The 24,064-nt window shown below is 40.9% G+C and overlaps 1 protein-coding gene across 1 annotated transcript in view; it reads right to left on the minus strand.

Moving 5' to 3' along the window:
• SLC12A1 (solute carrier family 12 member 1) overlaps nt 1–24,064 on the minus strand; it is a 48,290-nt gene that overhangs the window by 8,100 nt on the left and 16,126 nt on the right. The window contains exons 10-21 of the mRNA XM_055002397.1: nt 23,265–23,349; nt 21,256–21,407; nt 19,488–19,595; nt 18,534–18,657; nt 17,365–17,466; nt 15,316–15,471; nt 12,656–12,755; nt 12,461–12,572; nt 8,891–9,031; nt 6,679–6,785; nt 4,749–4,831; nt 1,190–1,333 (exon numbers count right to left, since the gene is read on the minus strand). Coding sequence (XP_054858372.1) covers nt 1,190–1,333; nt 4,749–4,831; nt 6,679–6,785; nt 8,891–9,031; nt 12,461–12,572; nt 12,656–12,755; nt 15,316–15,471; nt 17,365–17,466; nt 18,534–18,657; nt 19,488–19,595; nt 21,256–21,407; nt 23,265–23,349 — 1,414 coding nt within the window. The remainder of the gene's footprint in view (nt 1–1,189; nt 1,334–4,748; nt 4,832–6,678; nt 6,786–8,890; nt 9,032–12,460; nt 12,573–12,655; nt 12,756–15,315; nt 15,472–17,364; nt 17,467–18,533; nt 18,658–19,487; nt 19,596–21,255; nt 21,408–23,264; nt 23,350–24,064) is intronic.

A 24,064-nucleotide genomic window follows, 5' to 3' on the forward strand; every position in this document is an offset into this window, starting at 1 on the left:
AGCGTTTGGTGAGTGGGCCGCCCCTGTAAGGACATGTGGCAACGGGCTTATATATTACAGTGAAATTACCATACTTCAGTTAAGCATGTGAGTGTTAACAAGGATTTTCAGTGGGCGCTTTGTTGTATATTTTTGATCCTGCATTTTCAGGTTCAAGAGCAAGGGGTGTGCCATGCCAACCACGCCAGGCTTTGTGCTAGAGAAAATGAAAGGTCTGTGGGAGGAAATATGGAATATAATAATTCCTCTGTGTAGGGAAAGTGAGTGGCAACCAACCACTCTCTTTTGTAACTTGCCTTTAATTTTTATTATGTTTGGCCATTAAAAGGCTATAAGATGGTATACACTGGCAATATGTCTGTACTCCTCTCATGTTCACCTGATGGTACAGTACTTAACCTGAAAGGCAGGAATCCACCCCTGGCATACCATTTCTTTCTAAGTGACTCAACCCAAATCAAGGTGCTAAGTGCTTGACAAGTGATGAAAAATTGTTTAGAAAATCATTATAGAGCAAAATATTCACCATGTGCACGTAAGTCTATCCCATATCTAAAACCTATACTATATATAGTACATATAAACAAATACTACTTAATTTCCATATTAGTGTTTCCATTATATACTATATACATTTTAAACTATTTTGTTATTAATTTATCTACTTTGATGATTCCGTGTTCTGAGAATGCTCTTTCAGTAGATAATTGGCATCCTAGCCCTGTCTGTTGTGGTTGCAAATTCTATTGGAACTTGATTATCTCTCATATGCAGTTTCGTGTTTGCAAAAAACACAAGAACAATGATGCTTCTGACATACCATGCTCCACCATACAGGCAGAGTTTTAAAAAATAATCTTACCTAATAACTATAAGAGAGCTAGAGAAAGACCAAGTTTTAAAAGATACAGGAAAGTTTTCTGCCAATTCAGGCCATGTGGAGCCTCACTATGAATAGAAGAAAAACCCAAGGAGCCCTTTTCTCTTGTAGCTAATTTCTGGTAACATACCTCTACTTGTTTAAAATAGAAATCGCTTTGCATTCCAAGAAAGGCATAAAATACAGAGTTGTGACTACCCCTATAAAGAACTGTGAAATTTTCATTCAGGGGAGGATTGTTGAGGGGAGGGGGGCTCCAGCTCTGCTGACCAGTTAACTATTTCTTTTTTTTTCAGGTTTAGAACTTGCCCTTTTGGGGTGCCCGCTTTGTCACATTGAACTTGGTGGCTCTTTTAAAAAATCCACGGACGCCGTGGTTTCCTTCTTCAATTTCACTCTCTCTAATGGTGGCTTCCAGGGCTAGCCTCTCCTGTTCCAGCTTTTTCAGTTCCTCTGTGAATGGAAAGCAACAATGGCAACATGAATTATGTCAAAGCAAAATGCAGGTGAGCACACAGATATTCTTACAATGTATGTATCTTGATTTTTCACATGCCATCTTTTTATTTTTAGGTGTTAAAGTGATGACGAGTTATGTCTATGTGAATTGGGTATGGTCAAGTATACAGTTCATATTTTGTTGGTGTTTGTATGGCTTATGGCTTCGGCTGGAAAAGCAATAAACTTATTATATTTTTAGGTGGAAGATAGAATTACTACATAATGGTAATATAGTAACAATTAAATATTGTTGTATTTTCTGATAGAAAATTGAGCTTCCCTCTAAACCTAGATTTGGGCCCAGTAACACCTTAAAGACCAACTAGATTTCCAGGGTATGAGCTTTTGAGAGTATCTTACGAAGGGAGCTCTGACCCTCAAAAGTTCATACCCTGGAAATCTAGTTGGTCTTTAAGCTGCTGCTGGACCCAAATCTTCCTCTTCTACTAGAGACCAACATGGCTGCCCACCTGAAACCATCTAAACCTAGTTAAGTAGTATTTTTTGTTTCTTTTCACTGCCCACAATTGCCTTGTATCAGACTAATAACTAGAAATAAAATGCAGTATTTTGGAGTTCCCTGTGCGGACTGCCTGCTGCCTGGGTGCATATTTTAACTGCAAACTTGTTTGTGGTGTTGAGCACAAATATTTCATTTGTTAATTTCTTTTCACTGCATTTTGAAGCATACTCTTGGACAAAGAAGTTTAGCTAAACGATTCTATAAATGTGATAGAGCAAAAGAGAATGCCCAGTTCTTTTTTTGCAAGTATCCAAGTCAGCAGGTTTAGAATTGCTGTTAAATTGACGATGGTGAGTCTCTGTTAACGTAGTAAACCAATTGGATTACAGTAAACTTTCTTTTCCCATAGGCTGCTGAGGTGCTTTGCATGACAGAATTTCCATGGTATAGCAGAAATCTCGTGTGACTTGTTATCACAACATGTAATGATAGATGGCTTTAAAAGAGGATTAGACAGTTTCATGGTGGATAGGTTCAGCAATTAGCCACCAATGGCTGAATGGGGCCTCCATGTTTGAAGGCAGTATATCTCTGAATGCTAGTTGCTGATGAGAGGAACAGCAATGAGGGATACTATGGCCTCTGTGCTTTCAGAGGCATCTGGTCCACCATGAGAAACTGGATCCTGGACTAGAGTCTCTCTACATGATACTTCTTACTTGAGGACGGTCACTTGAAGGGAGACGCAGTGTTAGCTGGGACGTGTAGTTTAAAAAGACAGAATGGAAGGCTCTGTCAATTTCCCCTCTCTATAGGAGGGTAGTTTAAAAAGAAAGCTGGCAGAAATGCTCCTTAGAGCATTTGTTAATGCTCAGAGGAGCGTTAGATGAAATTAACAAACTTTTTGAGAAGCATCTGGCTCTGTCTTTTCAAACTACCCTCCTGTGAAGAGGAGAAATTGACAGAGCCTTTGGCTTTTAAACTACACCTCCTGGTTAATATTGCGCCTCTCTTCATTTGAGTGTCCTCGTGTAAGAAGTATCGTGTAGAGAGACTTTAGATTGACCATTGGTCTGACCCCTCGAAGTTTTTCTTCTGTTCTTAATAATTCTTGGCTTGTAAAGTGTGCGTAGGTACATATGTGTGAGATAAGCAAACAGAAGTCTCACAAGCATTGTCATTCTGAAATGCTATTGTATTCTTTATATAACAACCATGGTTCTGGCACAGTGATATCCGCTATCACTTTTGTTCAAAACTGAAGAACAGATTGCCCTTTTAAAACAAGATACCAAAGTAGCATGTAAACATACCAATACGTTTTTCCCGTTTCCAGAATTAATACATCTCCACTAACGCAGTCTCTAAAGCTGTTCAGAATGTTACCCCTTTAAATAGACAGTAGTAATTTCTTGTTGCTTTAAAACTGTTTTTCTGTTTCTTGTTTTTAAAATGTGAAGCATTTTATTGTACTCGTGCATGGCTGATACCTGCTATTACTGCATTGTAGGATAACCTGCTCAAAGGGATTTAAAATAGCAGTTATTTTCCTTACTACTTCCTTTTAAATAATAGAAGTGATAGAGATTCAGAGGTGATATAAGCTAAAATGTTGCTTTAGTTCTCCCTGATACGTTTCTGGCTCTCACTTAATATGGGTGCATTACAACCATGCAAAACCATTGGGCTGTTGGGCTAAGAATAGATTTGAATGTCCATCATTCCAGTGTGATTTGGTCAGAAAGCGTATTTTATTTAGGAAGCATAGGAATAGCCATCTTAAAATATTTCAGTTGTCTGTTCATTTTGTTTGCGGTTCGCTACATTAGCTGTTTCTGTGTTCCTGTCTCCCCTTGCCATTTTGTGGCTAGAAATGAGAAAAAGAAGCTGGCAGCAGGTGGCAGCAGAGGGTTGTGTAATTCTACATTCAAATTACAGCCTGGTATCAATTTTAAACTAATTCCTGTAGATTCACCCAAAAAGTGTTCATAATGATTGCTCTTTAAATCTTGTTTAGAGTCTGACTCTTCAGATAGAAATGCACTGGGATGAAGACCAATCTGACTGAATTAGGGCCGTTTCAACATTACAAAATTCCTATACAGAAGCCTCACAGATTGTTTTACCCTCTGTAGGGTGCACGTACACGGAGAAGCCTAGCACATGTACAGAAAGTATATGATGGTCCTATGTATTATATATAACTCTTACATGTAGGTGTGAGCTAACATTTTATCATGTGGTGCTTATTTTATCAGCCAAAGGATGGTTAAACAGTAGAGAACTGCTAAACGTCCCCAGTACAAAGGATCAAAAGAGAAAGCCACACTGGATCTCCACTGGCTCTTTCTTTTTAAACTACACATCCTGTCTAACATTGTATCTCCCTACACTTGAGCATCCTTGTGTAAGATGTCTCCTGTAGAGGGACTCTGAATGGGAAAGCATTTTGCAATTGCAACAAATTCCTGAGCACATGAGGAACATGTCTTCTTTATGGACAGAAATGTCCTGTGTATTTGGATCCTATCTAGCATTTTTAGGATAGGAGTGTTAGCTCTTGAAACTTTCTTTGGTCATCCACTGGAACAGCATAGTTCTTTTAACAGCCTTCAGTCTAGTTAATGACTCTTCCCACCCACATTTACAACGTCTAGATTTCCATTTGGCAGCGACCCTCAATTTCTTTGCTCCCTATTATGAAAAATGTTTCACTAATTATAGATATTGTAAGCGCATCCAACTTCCAGAGAAGATAATTTACAATATTAATGGTCATATCTTAAATGCATGGAACAACACTTCCTAAGGCTGGTGTTTTTGGAAATCTGATGGAAATGGTTTTGTGTACAGAAAGCCTCTCTGGTGTTGGCAGTAACTGAAACACAGTGACTTACGACTTACCTTGAACCTGGAGAACTTGTGATATGTCAAATCCTTGGCTTATTCGAACAATAATCACACCAAATTCATAGTCAAATGCATCACTGAAACCAAGAACAAAACAATAAAACACTTCCTCACACAACAGTGCCTGTAGCAATACTTTCATGTTTATACTGATATCTTTTAGAAACAGTTGCAGGGTACAATTAAGAGTTCGCATACCAGAAATTTAATTGTGAACAACACTTGGATCATCTTCTGCATCCTGTCCAATATGCTTTCCTTTCTCATTCATATCCCTGGACTGTCTGGTTGCAGCCTGCCATCTTAATAGACATCTGCAACTTTACTGCTTCCATCTACGACCTTTTGTAACCTATCCCCATAATAGTATGAAGAATTCCATGGTTAATTTCTTTCATTTTTTTAAAAATTTAGTTCAAGGTAGCCTGTGACTGAGTGTCATAAGGGAAGTAGAAAGGACCCTCTGGTCTTTTTTCAGCTAAAAGTTACTCTCCTTGAGTTGGTTTTTTGCCCACAGGGGGAAGAGAGAGCGAGAGCGAGAGCGAATTCCTTGTCTTCTCCCTGTCTTTCCCTCAGCTGGTAAAAAAGCAGTTTGGGGACACTTATCTTAAGCTTTAAAAAAAAACAGGAAGGAAAAGAGTCAAGCAGCTCTTTCTACTTGCTTTTCTTTTACTCAGAGACAGTCTTTCATCAGGTTCCTGTCATTTTTGTTCTCAATCACATGGCTATTTTATGAACATACTATATTCAAAGGAATAGCAAGACTGCAAGTTTAAATGGGTTTAAAACCAGTTTAGTGGGTATGGATTTCCTCAAAGGGCTCTAGAAACTGGAATTTTCTGAGGTTGCCAAGAATTATCTGTTGGCACTCAAGCTTCTTGTAGAATTGCAATTCTGGGAGCCACGTCTGTTAAGCCATTATAATGTAGACAATAAAAACACTAGAGATGTCATGGTGTTTTCCCCCCAACCTTTATGGCCATTGTTCTGTCCGTCATATACAAAAATGAGAGACTATGGGGTCTTCCACATGGATTATCTGTCCCAAGTTCAATACTTTGGGGAAGTGGCTTTTTAGCTTGCTTCCCCAAGGCATCGTAGTGTATTCATGTGCCTCCAGGGACTTCCTTGGCTTTTCTCTGATCTTTCTCAAGTCTGTTTTGGGAAAGATCACAGTAAAGCCTGGATGGCTGCTGTGTGAATAGGTAAATTCAGATTTTTCTGGCCTACATGGCAGCCATTTTCCCTGTCTCTGTGGCAGCCATTTCCTCCCCTGGGCAATGTGGGGCTATTTATAGTTTTATATCAGCACTAGAATATTGTTATACCATTGTAACAATAGGTGCACCAGGTTCTCTGAATTCCCAGCTTTCACTGAGCACCAGGCGTGAGCACTAGACATGGTAGAGAGGTGGTATATAAGTTGAATATATGAATAAATAAAATTGAGGTAGGGGGAATAAGTCTCTAGCCCCTTCCCTTGTGGAGATGTAGAGGAAAGGGCATATTGCATGGGAAGGGGCTAGAGACTTACTTGTTAAAATGAAAGGTGGAAATTCATAGAATGTGCAATCATATACCAATATTATAATAGTCTAATGCTGATATTTAAAAAAAATTGAAACCCCCTGGGGCAGGGGGCCACTTGGGGGCTTGGGGCAGGGAAACTGCAGGGAAAGCTGCCATGTGGAAGCCCTGTTGGTGTGTTTTATCTATAGCCACACCAGCAACAGGGAAACCACAAACTCTCATCACTGTGTAGAGGCCACCTATGATTCTGCCTCAATTCCCTTGTCCTCATATAGTACTTGAAACTTGAAATCCAGGTTTTAGTAAACATTTTCTATTTGTTTATCTAAAATATTTAGATCTTCCAGATGATTTCAGTTCTACTAAAAACAATAGACTTCCAACTTCAACTTACTGTATAATACCCATGTAGTTTTCAACTTGTACTGCTGTGGCATCTCTCCAATCCTTTTTAAATCCAAGGACTAATGTATTGGGCTTCATCCTGCCCAAACCAGAAGCCTAACAATATTAAAACATGGTGTGTAAAAAGATGCATGTGCAAGATTTATCCAAAATGAGGAATAATGGCAAAAATAACTGGAGTAATGTTCTGGAGGGATTTAAGATTAAACTGCAGTTGGTGAACGTCCTTCATGCTTGTACCCAAGCAGCAAATACAAAGATTAGCTTTAAATCATCTTGGCTATAAATGGTTTTTAAATGACAGGAATTTAGCTTTGCTAAATTAGCGTTCATTTGCATTTTTTTCTGATGCATGGTCATTAAAACAGCTGAATAATTTAAGATCAACATCATTTCCATGCTGTTCATGTGACCATTTTAACATGAGAGCGATGAGAGATTCCTATAGAGTTTAAAGAGGAGAGGTCCTTTCATTCCTTCACTCATGTTTAAAGCTGAAATCTTTTGCACACTTACTTGGAAGTAAATTGCACTGAACACAATAGGACTTACCTCTGAGTAAACACACATAAGTTTGAGATGTATGATTCTCAACATCCTCAGAGACCATTGACCTGCCAGAGCACATTTAATGCACCATTCATAGGGATTTTTTCCTTGGTGCTACTACGGGTAGTGACTAAAAAGCCAGACAATTATGAAGCATAAGCTTTCAAGCAAAGATCACTTCTGTTGCCAACTTTCATGTGGGGGCTGGAATTCTCCCAAAACTGATCTCCAGACTACAGTTCCCCTGGAGAAAATGGCAGCTTTGAAGGGTGGACTTAATGGCATCACATCACTCCCCATAATCTCCCCTGCTCAGGCTCTTTTCTCAAATCTCCAAGAATTTCTCAACCTGAGATAGGCAACCCTGCTTCTGACTGGTGAGTAATCTTTTGGATTTAACAGCATAGGAGTAGCAGATTCAGGGCCATGCTAAACTTCTGAACATTTATAATTTTATGACTGCAATATCAGTAGAAAAGAGCAAGAGTCCAGTAGCACTTATAAGACTAACAAAATTTGTGGTAGGGTACAAGCTTTTGTGAGTCATAGCTCACTTCTTCAGATACAGCTAGAATGTGAGTCTGTCTGTCCTTATATCTTGGCGAGTGGAGTGATTTCAGATGCTGTATGACAATAGTGGGTAAATGACAAAAAGCTGGTGAATGGCAATAGCAGGCATGATTGGATAGGGTTAGGGTTAGGGGTAGTGGAATTGGAGAAATCTGCTTTGGTAATAAGACAGGAAGTCTAGGTCTTGATTCAATCCAGGTGGATGCATTGTCTTAAACTTTGTTATCAGTTGCAATTCAGCTAGGGCTGCCAGACCCCCGATGGGGGTGAGGGATCCCCGCCCCCACCCTGCCACCCCCGCCCCTCCCTACCTGGCCAGCGGGGGGCGCACCTTCCATGCGTGCCCCCCTGCGGTGCTGCACGCCCCCATGCACAGCAACCTCCAGGATCAGGCCTGTTTGGGCCTGGATCAGGGCCCCTGTGGAGCGCGGGAGCGGTCCTGTGCTCTGCAGGGGCCCACAACGGGCCCAATCCGCACCAAAACGGGCCCGATCCGCACCCATTTTGGCATGGATTGGGTCTGTTTTGGCATGGATCGGGCCCGTTTAAGGCCCCTGTGGAGCATGGGAGCATTCCTGCGCTCCGCAGGGGCCCACAACGGGCCCGATCCATGCCTGTTTTGGCATGGATCGGGCCCGTTTTGGTGTGGATTGGGTCTGTTGTGGGCCCTTGCGGAGCGCAGGAACGCTCCCGCGCTCCACAGGGGCCCCGATCCAGGCCAAAACAGCCCTGATCCTGGCTGCTGCTGTGTGCAGGGGCGCACAGCACTGCAGGGGGGCCCGCATTGAAGGTGCGCCCCCCCCACTGGCCAGGGGTCTGGCAGCCCTAACTGTGTACCACAGGGCTTCATTCATTTAACGTGGAATTGATTGGTTTTGTTTTCTGGTTCCATAGCCTGGAACAAGAATTGCTTCTGAAGTAACCTTTAATACAGAGAGGGGTGCCCCCGGTTACACTGGTATTTACAAGATCTTGTCCATATATACAACAAGGGCTCTTAAGGAATAAACGGAAAATCTTCATGCAGTCAAGGCTGCTTTGAAGCCATATTCTCGCATGTGCTGTGCAAATAAAGAGCTTACTTGGAGGAGACTTTTGACTCCATCTCTAAAGCTGTCAGCTGCCACTGCAGCATAGAAGGCTTTTCTTTTGTTCTTTGTCAGCCAGGCCTGCTTTGTTGCCATGCCACTGTTCATCTCCTTAACACACAGCTTGCGTGGGCCCTGCATGACACAATAATATATTAGGAAGGGGACTTTTCTATTATGCATCATACAGTGATGTGAATTTTGAAGGAGTTGCTGAATCTACTGGGTGGGAATGGAAAGAACATTGGGGGGGAAAAATAAACATTTCCACAAAGGAGTTGATAGAGATTCAACCTTTTGAAATGATACCTGCTGCTAACATTGCTCGTTTTCTGTTCTAGAAGGGTATGCCTGTTAACACCACTTAGGTTATAGTCACAACTGACAGAAACACGTTTAAACATACGTCTTTAGAAATTGCATCTCCTACAGATAAAAATGGGAAAATAGCATCAGCACAGCCTATTTATTATCTAGTTAAATGGAAGTCTCTGAAATGTGGGGCTTAATTTAGGATCAATTTGCAAACCTGTTTTTTACGTTTATGTAATGAAGCCACCTCACTTTGGTTTCTTTTTTTAAGGGGGGGGGCATAGTGCCTGGTTGCGGGGATATTGTAATAGATGGTGTATTACTACCCTGCATTGCGTGGCTTTTGGGGAGCTTCTAAGAAAAATATGCCCGTGGAAAAGCACCTCTTAAAGCTACAAATAATAGCCAAACTACACATTACACATGAACCCCATGGTGAGTGTTCCTGACATTTTGTGTAACAATAAATAGCAGCCACCAGAGTTGTGGAGAGAACTAGGAAAAGGCAGGAATGGTAGTTAAACAATTTTCCATTTCAAGAAGTGAAAATTGTGTGTGTGTGGGGGGGGATAAGGCTCACAAGTGACAAAGACTTACCCCCCCCCCCAATTTTCCCTTCCATTTCAAGAAGGGAGAATTATGGGGGGATAAGGCTTTGTCACTTGTGAATCAGCCTTCATTTCTTAAATCCTTCATCATAATCCACATATTCCATGAAGCCTTTGATATAATACATTATCCCTTATCTACTGGAAAGTAAGCTTGAGCACAAGTAGCTGAAATGAATGTCTGTTCTTCTCCTGCTTACCCCCTCCGCTACCTCTCCTCCCTTGGTCTCCTCCTTTATGGCAGATTTTAGATAGAAAGCCCTGTGAGTCTATATTGATGGTGCTATAAAAGTAATAATGTTGATAATAATCCAGTAATGGACTATTGTCCATATAGATTGTCCCTAAGATGCAGTGAGTTCTGGATAGGTGCTGTCTCTTAGCTGCAAACATTTTTCAATGCACAGCATATACAGTACTATTTTACGCTGGGGTTAAAAAAAAAGACAGCCAAATAGGTTTAAGTAAGCAGTCTTTACAAGCATAATAGGCATCCCATTGGCAGCACATTACTATTTTATCGCTACCTTATTTTCCCAGTCGCACAGATCACAGAAGTTCATTGTATCACATGTTTTATTAGCCAATAAAACTAAGCTCAGCTTAAATTTTCTAAAAAGGGAGAAAACAACCAAAATGCTTACTCTAGCACAGAAAAGTTGCATTAAATATTGGCAGAAATAAAAATCTACCAAACACTATGTGAAAACCAATAAGTCAAAAAAAACCAACACCTTGCTGACCCGAGACTTTTATAGAGCTGTCTATAATATCCCCACTGGAATTCACAGTATAATTTCTGTTAACTTCAGTTGTGTAGGTCAGCTGTGGCAAGAGAGATCATCTAGCTTCTGCCTTGCACTGTGCAGCATTCTATTCTATTTTATTTTTAAAAATGTATTAATACTGCACTATTTTAGTTTTATTCATTTACGAGATTAGTACTCCCATATCTTGCATTCGAAGATGGCTATTAAGTACATATTCAGAGAAACAATGAAATAGTTTAAAACAATAATTCAGATAATTAAAACAATTTAAACAAATTTGAAACAAGTATTAAAATAATTTAAGAACAATTCTCACAACCTGTCATAAAACATCTATATCTAGATTATTACAAATTAAAGCAGAAGCTTTTCTGACCATTGCTAAAACTCAGGAAAAAGATTTTCCCCCTTTCCCTCTTTTGGGAGCAGATTCCACAAATTAGGCAAACCTGTGGAAAAAGCTCTTCTTTTTTTGCCACCACAGACCTAACTTGATGGTGGATGGCAGCAGTCTTTAACTCATGAATCCAGATTTTCTGTTGGGTCATGAAACTGTTCCTGTTTGGTCATGAGTTTCTATAGTGTGCCCTTTGGTAGGGCACTATAGAGTTTAGTGCCCTTTGGCAGAAGACCTCTATAGAGTTTAGTGCCCTTTGGCAGAAGAACCTTCTGCACAGAGAGTAAAGTTGCCTGTAATTGGAAACACGCTGAAAGAAACAGCAGGATGGTGAAGTAAGTCACTTGATGGAGTGGATTCCTCCATGACTGTGACCCTTGGCTTGTTCCTCACTACAGTACACCTCCTGTCCCCAGGTGTTTTGGTCTTGGTTTTGAAACCAGTGTGGTTATACATCTGGCTCCCCCTCTTCTTATCATATGACTTCCTGTCATGTCTGCAGTTGGGTGGATCCCAGATCTGGAAAGGGTAAAGACTACTGGTGTAAGGAAACCATCAGCAAGGTTGTTGGCTAGATGGGTGGATTCATAGGGAGGAAGAAGCAATCTCTTGTAAAAAGGTGTCTCATCTAGACATGAGCCCTGTCTGTCCTGTCCTGCTATTTGAATGCTTGAAAACAGAACTCTTATATGCCCAACACTGGCTTCCAAAACTTATGCTGTAGATGTTCCTTTTTTCCAGTGATGCTTGTTCAGTTGCCCACAAGCCACCTGTGGATCTTTGACATGACACTCATGACTCTTCTGAGCACCATTCCCCAATCTGATACGTACTCCATGTTTCAAGAAAGTGGGCAAGGTCCTTGCCTGGTGGGGCTTGTGGTTGACAGGTGGTTCCCACCGTGAAACAGCCATCATCAGAAGTACAGGTGAGTCGCTAGGCTCCCTGAGCTGCAGGCCTCATGCCAAGGGTGGAAGTAAATGTGGTTCTTTTGGTTGATGGTAACTGCAAATGTGGCTCTCTGCAAGCTGTCAATGAGTACCACTGCTTTATTCCATGGTGTGTTCCAAGGTATGAAATGCTACCACCACTTAAGCCCCCCCTCCCAGTCACTATGAAGTGGTCACTTGAAATTTTTGCATTGGCAGGTGCTTCCTGTAGTGACAGTGCAATCCAAAGAACTATACCCTTGTAAACCCGTTGACTTCAATGAATTTAGAAGGGTGCGGCTCTGCCAAGGATAACACTGCAAGTCATTCATGCACTTCTGCTTGTGGATTGGCTGGCACCACGTGGTTCCCTCCATGCTGTTTAAAGTACCACAGTATATCAGAAATGGCTTGTGGTGCTGTGGAGGCAAACCACATGGCAAGGCATTGCACGTAAACCAGTTTCTTCATGGAGCAGATGCAATTTCAAGATGCCTTCATGTTGCAGCCATTTTGTGGTGATGCGGACTTCAGTTCATGGAGCTTACCGTGTATACTTCACAGCAGATGCAGAGGCCGTTGTTCTTGGTGAATGAATGTGTGATGTCTAACAAAGCCGGTCTTGTCATGGGCCCTCCAGTTAATGCTATGCACTGAGGCCTGTAATGGTGGAAAGGGGTGGAATAAATATCATAATACATTTATGCTCATCAAATCTTTTAGCATCTCCATGGAGCCATTACCTGAAATTTTTCACATGATCATCCACTGTAGTTAATTCCAGTGCTCTGTCAACAGCATTAACATAGTAGAGCGCTTGTGCAGATGAGCCCCAATTTACCTCTGTTGTAGCAGAGAAACATAGCGTATATTAAATCTGTGCTCGTACAGAATCGTTTTTTTAGGTTTGACCTTCTGTTACCCAAGTCACCCACCTGTGTCCTGTAAGCAGTAGCCATGAGGAGAGTGGAATGCTAGCCAGATTCATTACATTCAGCTTTTAAAATCTCTTAATAATGGATCTAACTAAGAGTAGGTCACTATTCCTGTTTCATCAGTGGGTTATTGCTAAACTCAGATTTGACAATCACAAGTTAGACTCCTGAATTTAGTCACAAAGCCCTGGTTGACTGTAACAGCAAACCATCATCCTCAGAACGGGGCACTCCATTCCTCTCCCGCTTGTTATGCATCTCAGAAATAAATAAAAAAATTATTGCAGCAAACTATCATTTGTTGCTATATGAACACCGCAAGATATGATTTGTTCTCCCTCCTCCGATTTGTACGATGATGAAAGCAAGAACTCCTGATTTGTAGGGAAGAGAACAAACTATAATTTGCAGTTCAGCTGTAACAACAATCATTTGCCATGAAAGCAGAAGTTACTACTTTCCAAGCCATGCATGTGGAGAAGAGGACATATGTGAGTCCTGGCCCCACTCCACCCCCAGCAGTGGCTTTTTTGTTTGCTGTAGTTGGGTTCAGTAGCAACTTAAAGACCAACTAGATTTCCAGGGTGCAAGCTTTCGAGAGTCAAAGCTCCCTTCGTCCCTTCATCAGTGCATTTGCTGTCGTTTCTTTGTGGAACGCTGAAAACTAGATACATCTTGTTTTCACAGAAAATTGGAGACTCACAGAAATTATCTCATATCTGAAAGAATATTAGAATGAGTACTGACTACAGAAATCAACATTGTATGTCATATTCCAGGTCGAAAATTATTTATTTATTTTATTCAACTTATACCCCACCCTTCCCTCAAGTGGGCTCAGGACTGCTTCCAATAAATATACTGTTAAAATACAGTAATTATTCAGGTGCAAGCTGTTTTGTCTTTGGTTCATTTGGATAAGTGTGTTTCTATAGCATATTAAGGAAAGGGTATATTGACGGACTTCTAAATTAAAAAGGACTGGGAGAACAGCTCATTTTTTTGTTCTGATGCAGGTGCTCTGTGTGGAACTGAGATGAACTGCTCATCAAAGCCTCATTAGCAAATATATGTTTGGAGTTAGAGAGGAGCAGTTTTTAAGAAGCTGCTTCCTGAGGTATCTCCCCAGAGGTTTTTCTGGCAGGAGAGAGTGTGTGCCAGATGAAAGCGGCAGCAGCCACCTGACAGGAAGGATTAGGTATCTGAGGGAGAAGTGAATAATGTTGCCACATGTTCTTAGGCAAAACTGCTTTTTAAAAAATTTCCAGTGCTGAATTAAACACATCCCAAGGGGAGAGGAGGAGAACCTAGGGAGGGGACAGATTCAGGAAGAATTCAAAGTAGTCTGGACACATCTGCTTGTATCTAAACTAGTCGTCATGAGAGTGGCAGGTCTGTGTGATAAGAACTGGTGAATGGTGGTGGCATTTTTGACAGCAAAAGTGGCACATTAGGGTAAGGAGTGCAAAACTGTGCTCTGCCTACCATTTACTCCTCTCAGTCTGTGTCAAGTCTCTGGTACTGGAAGTATGCTTAGCTGAAAGAAAAGTTCTCAGAGCAGGAGTCAGTAGCCTGTTTGGGAACTAAGAATTGAGCAAAGGGAAAGATTCTGTTTTCTGCCTCTGCACCCCTTTTTGTTATTAAAAATAGACTTCTTAGCCTCTCCTTTCCATGTACTCAAAAATATGTGTTTAACTACACTGATCCTTACATGGAAATTGTCTTTAATAGAATGATTTGAGTTCTGAGTCTGGCTAGAAAAACCAGACAGTATATTGTCTTAGATGGTATCTTTGGGGTGGTTTATATATATTACTATGATGAAAAATGCACGAGATTGGTCAAAGCTTATAATATAATTGATTCTGTTTCCTCCTTGTTTCTCCTAATGGTGGGAATCTCCTTTCTGCATCAGTAATCCCACAGATTGATGCCCCAGAGCACATCTTTCTTAACTCCACACGCCTGGAGAACTGTATACCACAAAATCTGCACAAAAATACCTAGATGGCTTTTGGTTTATAACATGGCATTGGTAGAAGAGTGGATTTTTAAAAAAACTTGTAGTATGCTGTTGTGCAAGAAAAGCTCAACGGACCCTCTTTCCATTGATGCAAGGAATAGTGCTGGCAACACAATGTTAATCTAAACGTATGTTTACATAGTACTTATAGTTTAATAACACCATCAAAGAATGCATTTTCAAAATAGGACATGCTGAGATGGAGCTGTACCACTTGCAACAAGCCTGGCATCACCTCCAGGCACTGGAGATAAACTCTGCTAATGTTTTGTTGGATACATACCAACATACCTTTAAGCAGGGAGAATATATTTGCCCTCGTATCTGCACACTTTGTGTCACAGACTTTTTATGACTTGTCTGGGGGAGGAAAAGACCCCATACAGATGACCACTCAGAGGACCAATGTATTTCTATGCACTGGCGAGTCTACGCCTAGCCTTACCTGGCTTCTTGTAGGTCACATAAATATAAAGAAAGAGTTCAATGGCGTATGTGATGAGGGCGGCCCACCAGTTGATGACAAACATGACCCCACAACACAGCATGGCTCCAAAAAGGGAGACCCACATATTGTAATATCTAAAGGCAGGTCTCCAACCTATGGAAGTCCAAAGTGGATAAATCAGTCATAAGAAAAAACAAGGAAGTTGAGGCTACACTGTGAGACTTGAAGACACTTATTTTAGCCAATTTGCACAATATGCTGTTCTCATTACAACTGCAAGTGCAGCTGAAAGCCCTGTGACAGGGCATTTGCCAGCATGTCTCTCTCTGACTGTTTACAGGTAATGGGTTCCCAGAGACTTGGAGACTATATTGTAGAGACACATTGCCCCGCAGTCATGAATCTCCCAGTGCCTTATCTGTTTTGTATGCTGTTCGTTTCTGCTAAATGCTCAGGAGAATGGATTCCCTGAAGCTAAAAAGAGCGCTAAATAAGGAGGAACTTGGCAGAGTAGCATGGGTCATCCTAGCAAGAATGGAATGGTGGGGGGTCTGCTGTTCCGAAATTTTTCTTAACTTGTAGCTGTGCAGTTATGAACACCTGCAACCAAATCGGTCTGGGCAGCCCAAAATAACCAAAGGAAAAGTACAAATGAGAATTGCCTTGGCTGGAATTTTAAGTAATCACAGCATCCTAATCCATACACATACAAAGTGTATTGAATAATTGGTGCTGAGGTCCCTGCCAGTGTGGATCTGATTTGCAATTGTTTAGCTCCCCAGATAATTAGGGGAAGTCTGTTCTTAAAAATTTGCCCCTCTGTTCAGGCAGCAGGAAGAAAATGATACAGATTGAGTTTATATATATATTTATGCTACCACTCTGCTTTCTTCCACGTAGAAAATAAGAGGTCTGTTTTTCCTCTGTTGAAATAAATATCTCCATGCATGTGATGAGCATTTGTTTTCAGCAAGAGGAAATTGCCTCCACCACAGGTAAAAATCAGGTTGCAAGCTTCAATTTGTAAAGTAATCACCTAAAGCTCTGGTTGGTTAATCAGTGGGGTCAGTCAGTGGGTGGGTTGCATGTAAGGATATACTTATTTTCTGAGTTTATTTTTATTGTGGCACATTTCTGTAATAAGGGAACACGAACAATGCTTTTTCTTCTAACAAATGCAAATTTTGATCTTTAAATTGTAAATTATCTCATACTTTTTTGCAAAAATTCAAAATGGCACTAGTGCTGAGTTCTAGTTATATACATAAATTATATAAGTGCAGTTGATTTAAAAGACAGATAATTAGCGAAACATTTTTTTTCTCAGCCCTAGTTTAAAAAAAGAAGAGTTTACCAAAAAGGAAAGAGGAAAAGAATTTAAAGGTCCATGCCAGTCCTCCACTACTTCATCAACTCGAATGCAACCCACCAACCATGTATGCAGGCCCACTTTGGCCTTGGACTAAACTGTGGATAAGATGTGGAGATGTAATTTTCACTGTTGTGGTTTTTAAAATATTTTGTATTTCACTTTGAGTGCTTTCAAGCTTGGAAAGTCTTTAAGAAGCATACGTGAAAAAGGGAGGACGATCTAGTCTCTGACAGGCCCTCCTATAGGCCAATCCATATTACGTGCAGCCTTTTCACACTCCTGCTGCCGCAGTCAGCACCAGGTACCTATTGAATTAGACGAGTTGCCCACTAAACCTCTTGCCACAGTGGACTACCTAGCCCCGAACATGCTGCAGCACATTTTGTCTTCACCACTTTATGTAATGCAGGCTTTGTCGAGAGGGTGAAATTGATTTTTTTAAAGCCATGATTAATTGTACATTGCCTTGGACTGTTTTTAGACCCTAAAGGCCAAGTTACATATGTCAAAGAATTCTGCAAGTTACTTTTGCAGCACAACTGCGGTATGCATTATGGCCAGCAATATAGTGGGTGCCATAATTTTTGTGTTAACAATATAACACCACTTTCCCCCATCAGCTCAAATTGTTTGAAAAATTAGTTTATGTAAACTAGAGAAACTGAAAAACTAACCTGGAGATTTTGCGTATGATGCATGGAAACAAGAGAAATTGATAAGTGCATATGAAGCTAAGAAGAAATTGGAGATAATAGGAGCAATGGTGTTCAACTCAGCTGCAGGGTTAAAAAAAGAAACAATTAAGTAGCTTACAAAAGAGTAAAATCACAAAACCTGAAAAAATAAGAAAACGTTAAGCAGCAGTAACCAAGATATAATAAATTCAGATGGCATAAGAAGGGGGGGAAAGACAGTTTCAAGACTGAAATTAGAATTCAGATTCCAGCCATTATGAACAATGACACATACCCCCAATAGCTGGTAATAAGCTTCGATAAATGCACAGCAATACTGTTCCTTCATCTCCATCAGCTTTAGCTGAATGGTTTGAGGGATCATTTGTGGTAGCCTGAGTCTTTAGAAGCCATGCCAAAAATTTAAGAGCCAAACTTAATTTTCAGCAGTCAGGGTTTTGTTTTCATGACCATACTATGTCATTATTGCTTCCTCAAAATCTAATAATAATCTACACAGTTTCTCCTTCTAAAATATAAATAAACAAATAAATACGAGTTAATTTTAGTTGTCATCATCACAACAAAAAGCTAACTTAAATAATATGGAGAGGCCCTTAAAACAAATGCTTGATGAAAATAGTAGTCACCACTATGAAATTTAGGTGCTCTGGCTCCTGGGATTTGTTCAGCTGTGTGTGAGCCCACGCAAGTGTAGTGTGTGGAATTAAGATGCTCTGCTGTAGCATGTCTTCCAGTAGCTAAGCATGTAGATATGATCTTAGTTACTGGACTTTCAAACTGTATCCAGGAAGTGTATGCTTGTGTGTCGGCTTTTGGTTTGCGTGTTGCATTGCATGCATGTCCTTGTGGTGTTCTGGAAAGTGGGCAGTGGGCATAATAATACCTAGGCCTGCACTGTGCCTTAAATCTCAGTTCAAGGCTAACACATGGCCATAGCAGTCTAATCTTGGTTGCTTCTTCTGGCTTTGATTAACAGCTTGAAAAGAAGATGGATGCATGTGTAATCAGTGGCAGCAAAAAAAAATTCCTCCTTTTTATACTTTCTGAGCCTTGCTGAACAATAGTAATGGCAGTCTTTCCTGAAGCTTGAGGAATGGCTTGCTTTGGGGAAGGGAAAGAGTTTAAAAAGCTGTTAATATACTCACCAATTAAAATAAAGGCCATAGCAATAAAGAAAGTAAGGACATATCCTCTGATTGGTTCATTGTTTGTCCCATATCCTTTGGCAAAAAAGTGGAGGCCCTGGTAGACATTATCCTTGCAGAGAGCCTATTGAAAGGGCAGAACTGATTTCAGAAAGACAGTGTTTACAAGCACATTATTTCAGTCTAGTGAATAAAGCCAACTTTGCACTGGTAACAGGGAAACTATGGGTCTCACCACACGAGACAAAATACACTCAAATTACACAGGTAATGCAAGTGTATTTTGTAATTCGAGTGTAATTCAAGTGTATTTTGTCTTGTGTGGTTTGACCCTATGTGAGAAGGATGGATGACACGATTACGCTGAGCTCCAACATCTCTCATTCCTCCAAGCCAAGAATGCTGGTGGAAAGAATAACCATCATCCATTGCTCTTCTGTAGCTTCCCTGTTTCAGAGATTAGGGAGTAACTTGGGATGCAACCATTGGAAGCAGCAAAACTACTGGGCTCTGGTATTGTGAGAATTAGCCAGCAATTACAGCATGTGTGTGTGTGGAGGGGCGGAGGAAGCTTGCACTTGTTAATAGGATGCCTTTATCATTCACCAGGATCTTGCCTGCCCTTTGAATAGATGGGGCATGGGTCCCATTATGGATCTGCAGATGATGTCACATTAAGTCCCATCCTGCCATCAGTATTGCCCCTTGTTATTACACTGTGCATCAGACTCGTCTAGCCATAAGTAGCATGGGGGAGAAGGAAGCATGGGTTGTGGGTAGAGAAAGAAGGCATTATCATGCTCTTCTGACAAGTGCATTCTCATGTCCTGAACTGGGAGGTATATTTGGACTAGTAGCGGGGAGGGGAATCTGAGAATATTGTCTGTGGCTGACATGCACTTCAACAAATTACATGAAAATACAAAACAAGGTATTTTGTCCCTTTGGATATACCTGGAAAACCTTGGGTGCACTGACCAGCGAGGCTAATGCTGATGAAAGCGTAGCAGAAAATATTCCTGCTGTGATTAAGGGACCAAATCCAGAAACCATGGTCATAACCTTTTGGGGAGAAAAAGCAAGAAGGAGCCATGAAGTTCAGGTAATCCTAGGTACGAGCAGAATCACAAATCCCCCACAATTGCTGCAATGAATCATAATAATACTGATGATAATATGCACAACAATTTTCACCTCTTTTCCTTTTATCTTTTTATTCACCCATTAAAAACCTGAACAGGTCTATATTCAGCACAGCAAGCTCCTTTTGTTGTCAGGAACATAAGATGCTGCTAGTGGAGGAAACTGTTCTATAATTGAGTCCTGTCCTGATCCCACTGAAGTCAAAAGGATAATTTCTGTATTTCCTTTGCAAGTATTGTCAATAAGAACAAGATGTCGCAAGAAGCAAGATAATTGCGTTTTTAAAAGATAGCAATCATTGTACCTTCCAAAGACATGCAATAATCTCAATTTTTTAAAAAATACATCAGTCGTTGGCGTTTTAGAAAGTTTCTTTCAGGAACTTTTCAGGTGTGTTTGATGCATTTACCAACAAGAGACTAATCTGGATTAGGTTTTTGGCATGTTCGTTCCGTAAAAATGAAATAGAAATGCTATCGTTTGCCAGACCATTTTGCTACTAGCAGCGTAAATAATAAGTATTGCTTTTTATAGATTTTTAAATTCAAGTTTATGTGACTCTTTGTGGATTGGTTATGTTTTCCTATTCTGCATAAATCAGCATTTAATTTTAGCTATCCCGTTGCTTGGGCACCAAACACTTTGTTTGTTCTCCAGCATGTCTGTGGAACTCTTGAGGGGGCCTGCTTCGCTCTTCCCACTCACTTGGGTGGAGGTCGCTGGTTTGCTATATAGGCAATGTAGCCTCCTCCACTGAAGCGACTGGAGAAGCACCGGTTTATTGTTTAGGAGTGGACTCTACAAGAGCAGTCCTATTCATGTCTGCAGATAGGGGCCGAGTGTTCTCAGAATGGCTCTCTATGTGTGCATATCTAGTGCAGCACCCTAACAACTCATAGCAGGAAGAAAAGCATTAAAAAAACCCCTTTCTTTTTAAAGACAATGCTTTGGGGCTTGGTCTGTGCATAATAATGAGATGGATCCTGAGGTGATAAAGTGGACTGTACCAGTTCAGGTGAGTGGTTCTTTCCTGCATAAAAAAATCCCCTACATGTAAAAACTAGCACATTAGGGAGAAAAGTTGTAGCCCAGCCTGCTTCCTTCTGCGTTAGTTTTCTACATGTAGGGAGGTTTTTTCTTTTCTGCAAAGGAGCATCAAAACTGTATTCTTCCCCCCGCCCCCCTGCTGCCTGAAATTGTAGTCTGTGCTGCCTACCCATTCCCCCTCATTCTGCAGCCCTGAGATAGGAACACTTTCTGATCCACTCACTACACTTTCTCCACTAGGACATATTTATCATCCTCAAAAAGACTGAATAAAGTCTTGCTTCTTGGCCTTTCGGATAAGGTCATGGCACGATGACTGACCTAGTTACTATTTCAAAGTCTGTCTATACAAGTTATATACCTCAGCTGGCCAGTTAGTAAAGATAATGAAAAAAAATCTCCAACCAATGCACACTACTGCATGCTTGTGGGTGAGTGTATTAGCGTAGATTATTATATACAGTGCCTTTCTTGCTCATTTGTACAACACACATATGATTACACAAATTGCATAATTAGAGCTCTTTTGAACCTGGAAATTATTCATCAGCCCGTAACCACATGTCTGAGTTTTACAGCTGGAGAAATCATAGCCTAAGGCACAAGCAGATGATCCATTGCAATTCATTCCAGATACAACTGTATCATTGACATTCCCAGTAGCATCACGAACGACACAAGCAGCTGTGGAAACAACAGCAGATTATTATTTCTTTTCCTTGTGACAAGAGTCAGAGATTCGTACTGTATCACGTACTCAGGTTAGTTATGTTCTGAATGTATTTCCACTCCTAATATCTTGGGGTGGAGGGTGCCTTCTCTCATCTCAAATAATACCACCATTCATTAAAGCATTACTGCTGTGGACTTTGCATTTAACTGCTGTTTGCTTTGCATTTAACCTTCTGTATATATAACAGTCTAGAACATGGATGAAATGTACAAATGGCCCAACTAACACACATGCATTTAATCATCAGGGAAGTTCATATCTGAAAGAGACAAGGGGGATCACCTAAAGCTCTTAAGAAACAACTGAAAGTTCTGATGCAGAGCTTGATTGAGTTTTTAAGACAAACTCTAGATGGCTCATCCTCATGCCACTGGTTGTGGAAAGCAGCTGTTGGGGACTGTGGGACTTGGACCGAGACCTCTGAGCCAGCAGTTCCCTTTTGGTACAGTGACCCACAAGTCCAAATTTACTTCGTTTGGTGACCCATCCATGGCTGGCCCAAGAGACTGAGGAGGAGCTGGGGGTTGAGGAGATGTGGGAAGATGGCAGATGTCTGCAAAGAGGTGGGTAGCAAGTGGCTCAGTACAGTACGTCTCTCACAGTAGGAACAGGAGGCACTATGGAGTGCTGGGCAAGAGGTTGGGATGCTAAAGAGCAGTGCTGAGACAAAGCCTATGCTTGCAGACTCCACTTTCTCTCCTGCTTTCACTTTTCGAGTGCTGAACAGCTCCCACTCACTATCCAGCTTCCCTTTCTTCTTCCAGCTACTATCATAAAGTTACTAGTTGCCAGACAGTTCCCCCCCCCCATTATTGTTGCAAAGAGGGAGGGCAAGGCAAGAATCTGAGAACTAGGAAGGAAGGAGAGGAGAGAAAGAGAAGGGTGCAAAAGGCAGGAACTGCCATTAGGGATGGCTGGCCTGGAATCCATTTTCAGAGGCCTTGCAACCCCCTTTTGATTCCTGACTCCTGACCCACAAGTTGGGAAACAGTGCTTTGAGCTACCTTGAACTGTCTGCACTTTGTGCACGGAAGGGGATAAGTGTGTGCAATGTATTGACTCCTGCAATTGGCTGGCAGTTGAAAGCCCCTGGATTGGCGGGTTACGAATACGAGGAGCCAGCTTTGTCTGGTCAACGTAACCAGCTCTGGTATGAGCTGTCTGCTCCAGCCAGGATTATGGACTGTCAAACATCTATCTGGATTTGGATGCAGCCAGCCATGACCTGGATGGTAGCCACAGTGTCTGACTTGGGGGAAAAATCTTTCCTGAATTCCAAATATGACAATTCATTAAGCCTCTGAGTCTAAAGAGCAAAACTGGTTCCTCTTGCCTTGTTAAATTGCCTAACATGCATATCATCCCAATGGCAAGAACATAAATAGAAACAGGCAACCTGACGGGAAACAGGAAGACTCCTGCAATACAGCTGTACAATAATTACCTTGTACTAATGACTCTAGTATTTTTCCATATGCCAAATGCTGGTGGAACAAGCCATATAGTGAGATCACCTGTTCAGCACTGTGGAAATACTTTTGAGTGTGTGAACCTTTTCTATAAAAGGAATCCCATTACCTGACTGCAAATTCTCAGCCGTTCCAGTTGCACGCCGCTGCCAAATGGGGACTGTTATTGCAGTCTGTGTTTTCAGTCGCTAATACACATCTGTCTCACTGCATAGCAAATCCGCAGGATCAAAAAATAATGAGGATGCTAAGAGCCAATTTGAGCACAGAGCTTTAAACATGCTTAACTATATTAATTATGACACCTGACTGTAATGCAAATGTCTCCTTCCTACTCACCTGCACAGATTGCTACACCTATGTAAGCAACAGTTGTTATCAGTATGGCCAACATGGTTCCTTTGGGTATAGCATCTTGTGGATCCTGGAATGTTATAAGAGCAAAGGCTACAGTGAAAGATCACTTTTTTTTAACACAAAGAAGTTTATGCGATTTCTATATAGGCATGCTCTCCATTCTTTGCATTTTTACATTAATGTACAGATGTGGTGCAGAAAACTCTTTGAAATTGTATTCTGAAAATGAACTTTCTAGTCCTTTGTGGTATGAAGTTTGAAAATGTCTAGACAATCTGGTGCTTTTGTGTGTTGCTTTGCATGGGTGATTTTTATAGACATGGTTTACTACACTATGAATTTCATAGAAATCATAAAATCCACGCAGAACATAAAAAACGTTCACAGTCATACTAGACATAGATAAAGGGTGTGATATGATTTAGTAAACATTGCTGAAACAATTGGCGCTGCTCTTACAAAATGTCAAAATACAGGGGCATAGTGGTTTAAAGATGACATTTAGAATTCCGTCAGGAGTTTTGCTCCCAAAGGCCATTAATGTTACTAACTGTATGACTTTACTGCAAAGGTTATGAGCACTGTATTTTTCTTTATGTGGTTTGCAGCATTTGGAGTCATGTTAGCATGTGACCATGTCTACATCTTTCATCATTTAATACAAAACTTGGAAATGTCATCCTCTAGAGGTTCAAATGTTACAAATAAAAAGAACCACATTTGGAACAAAATGTTCTAAATTGTGCCAGCAAATGGGGTTTCTTGGCTGCCTGGAAAAAAAA

This window comes from Eublepharis macularius, chromosome 18 (genome assembly GCF_028583425.1).
Source record: "Eublepharis macularius isolate TG4126 chromosome 18, MPM_Emac_v1.0, whole genome shotgun sequence".
NCBI lineage: Eukaryota > Metazoa > Chordata > Lepidosauria > Squamata > Eublepharidae > Eublepharis > Eublepharis macularius.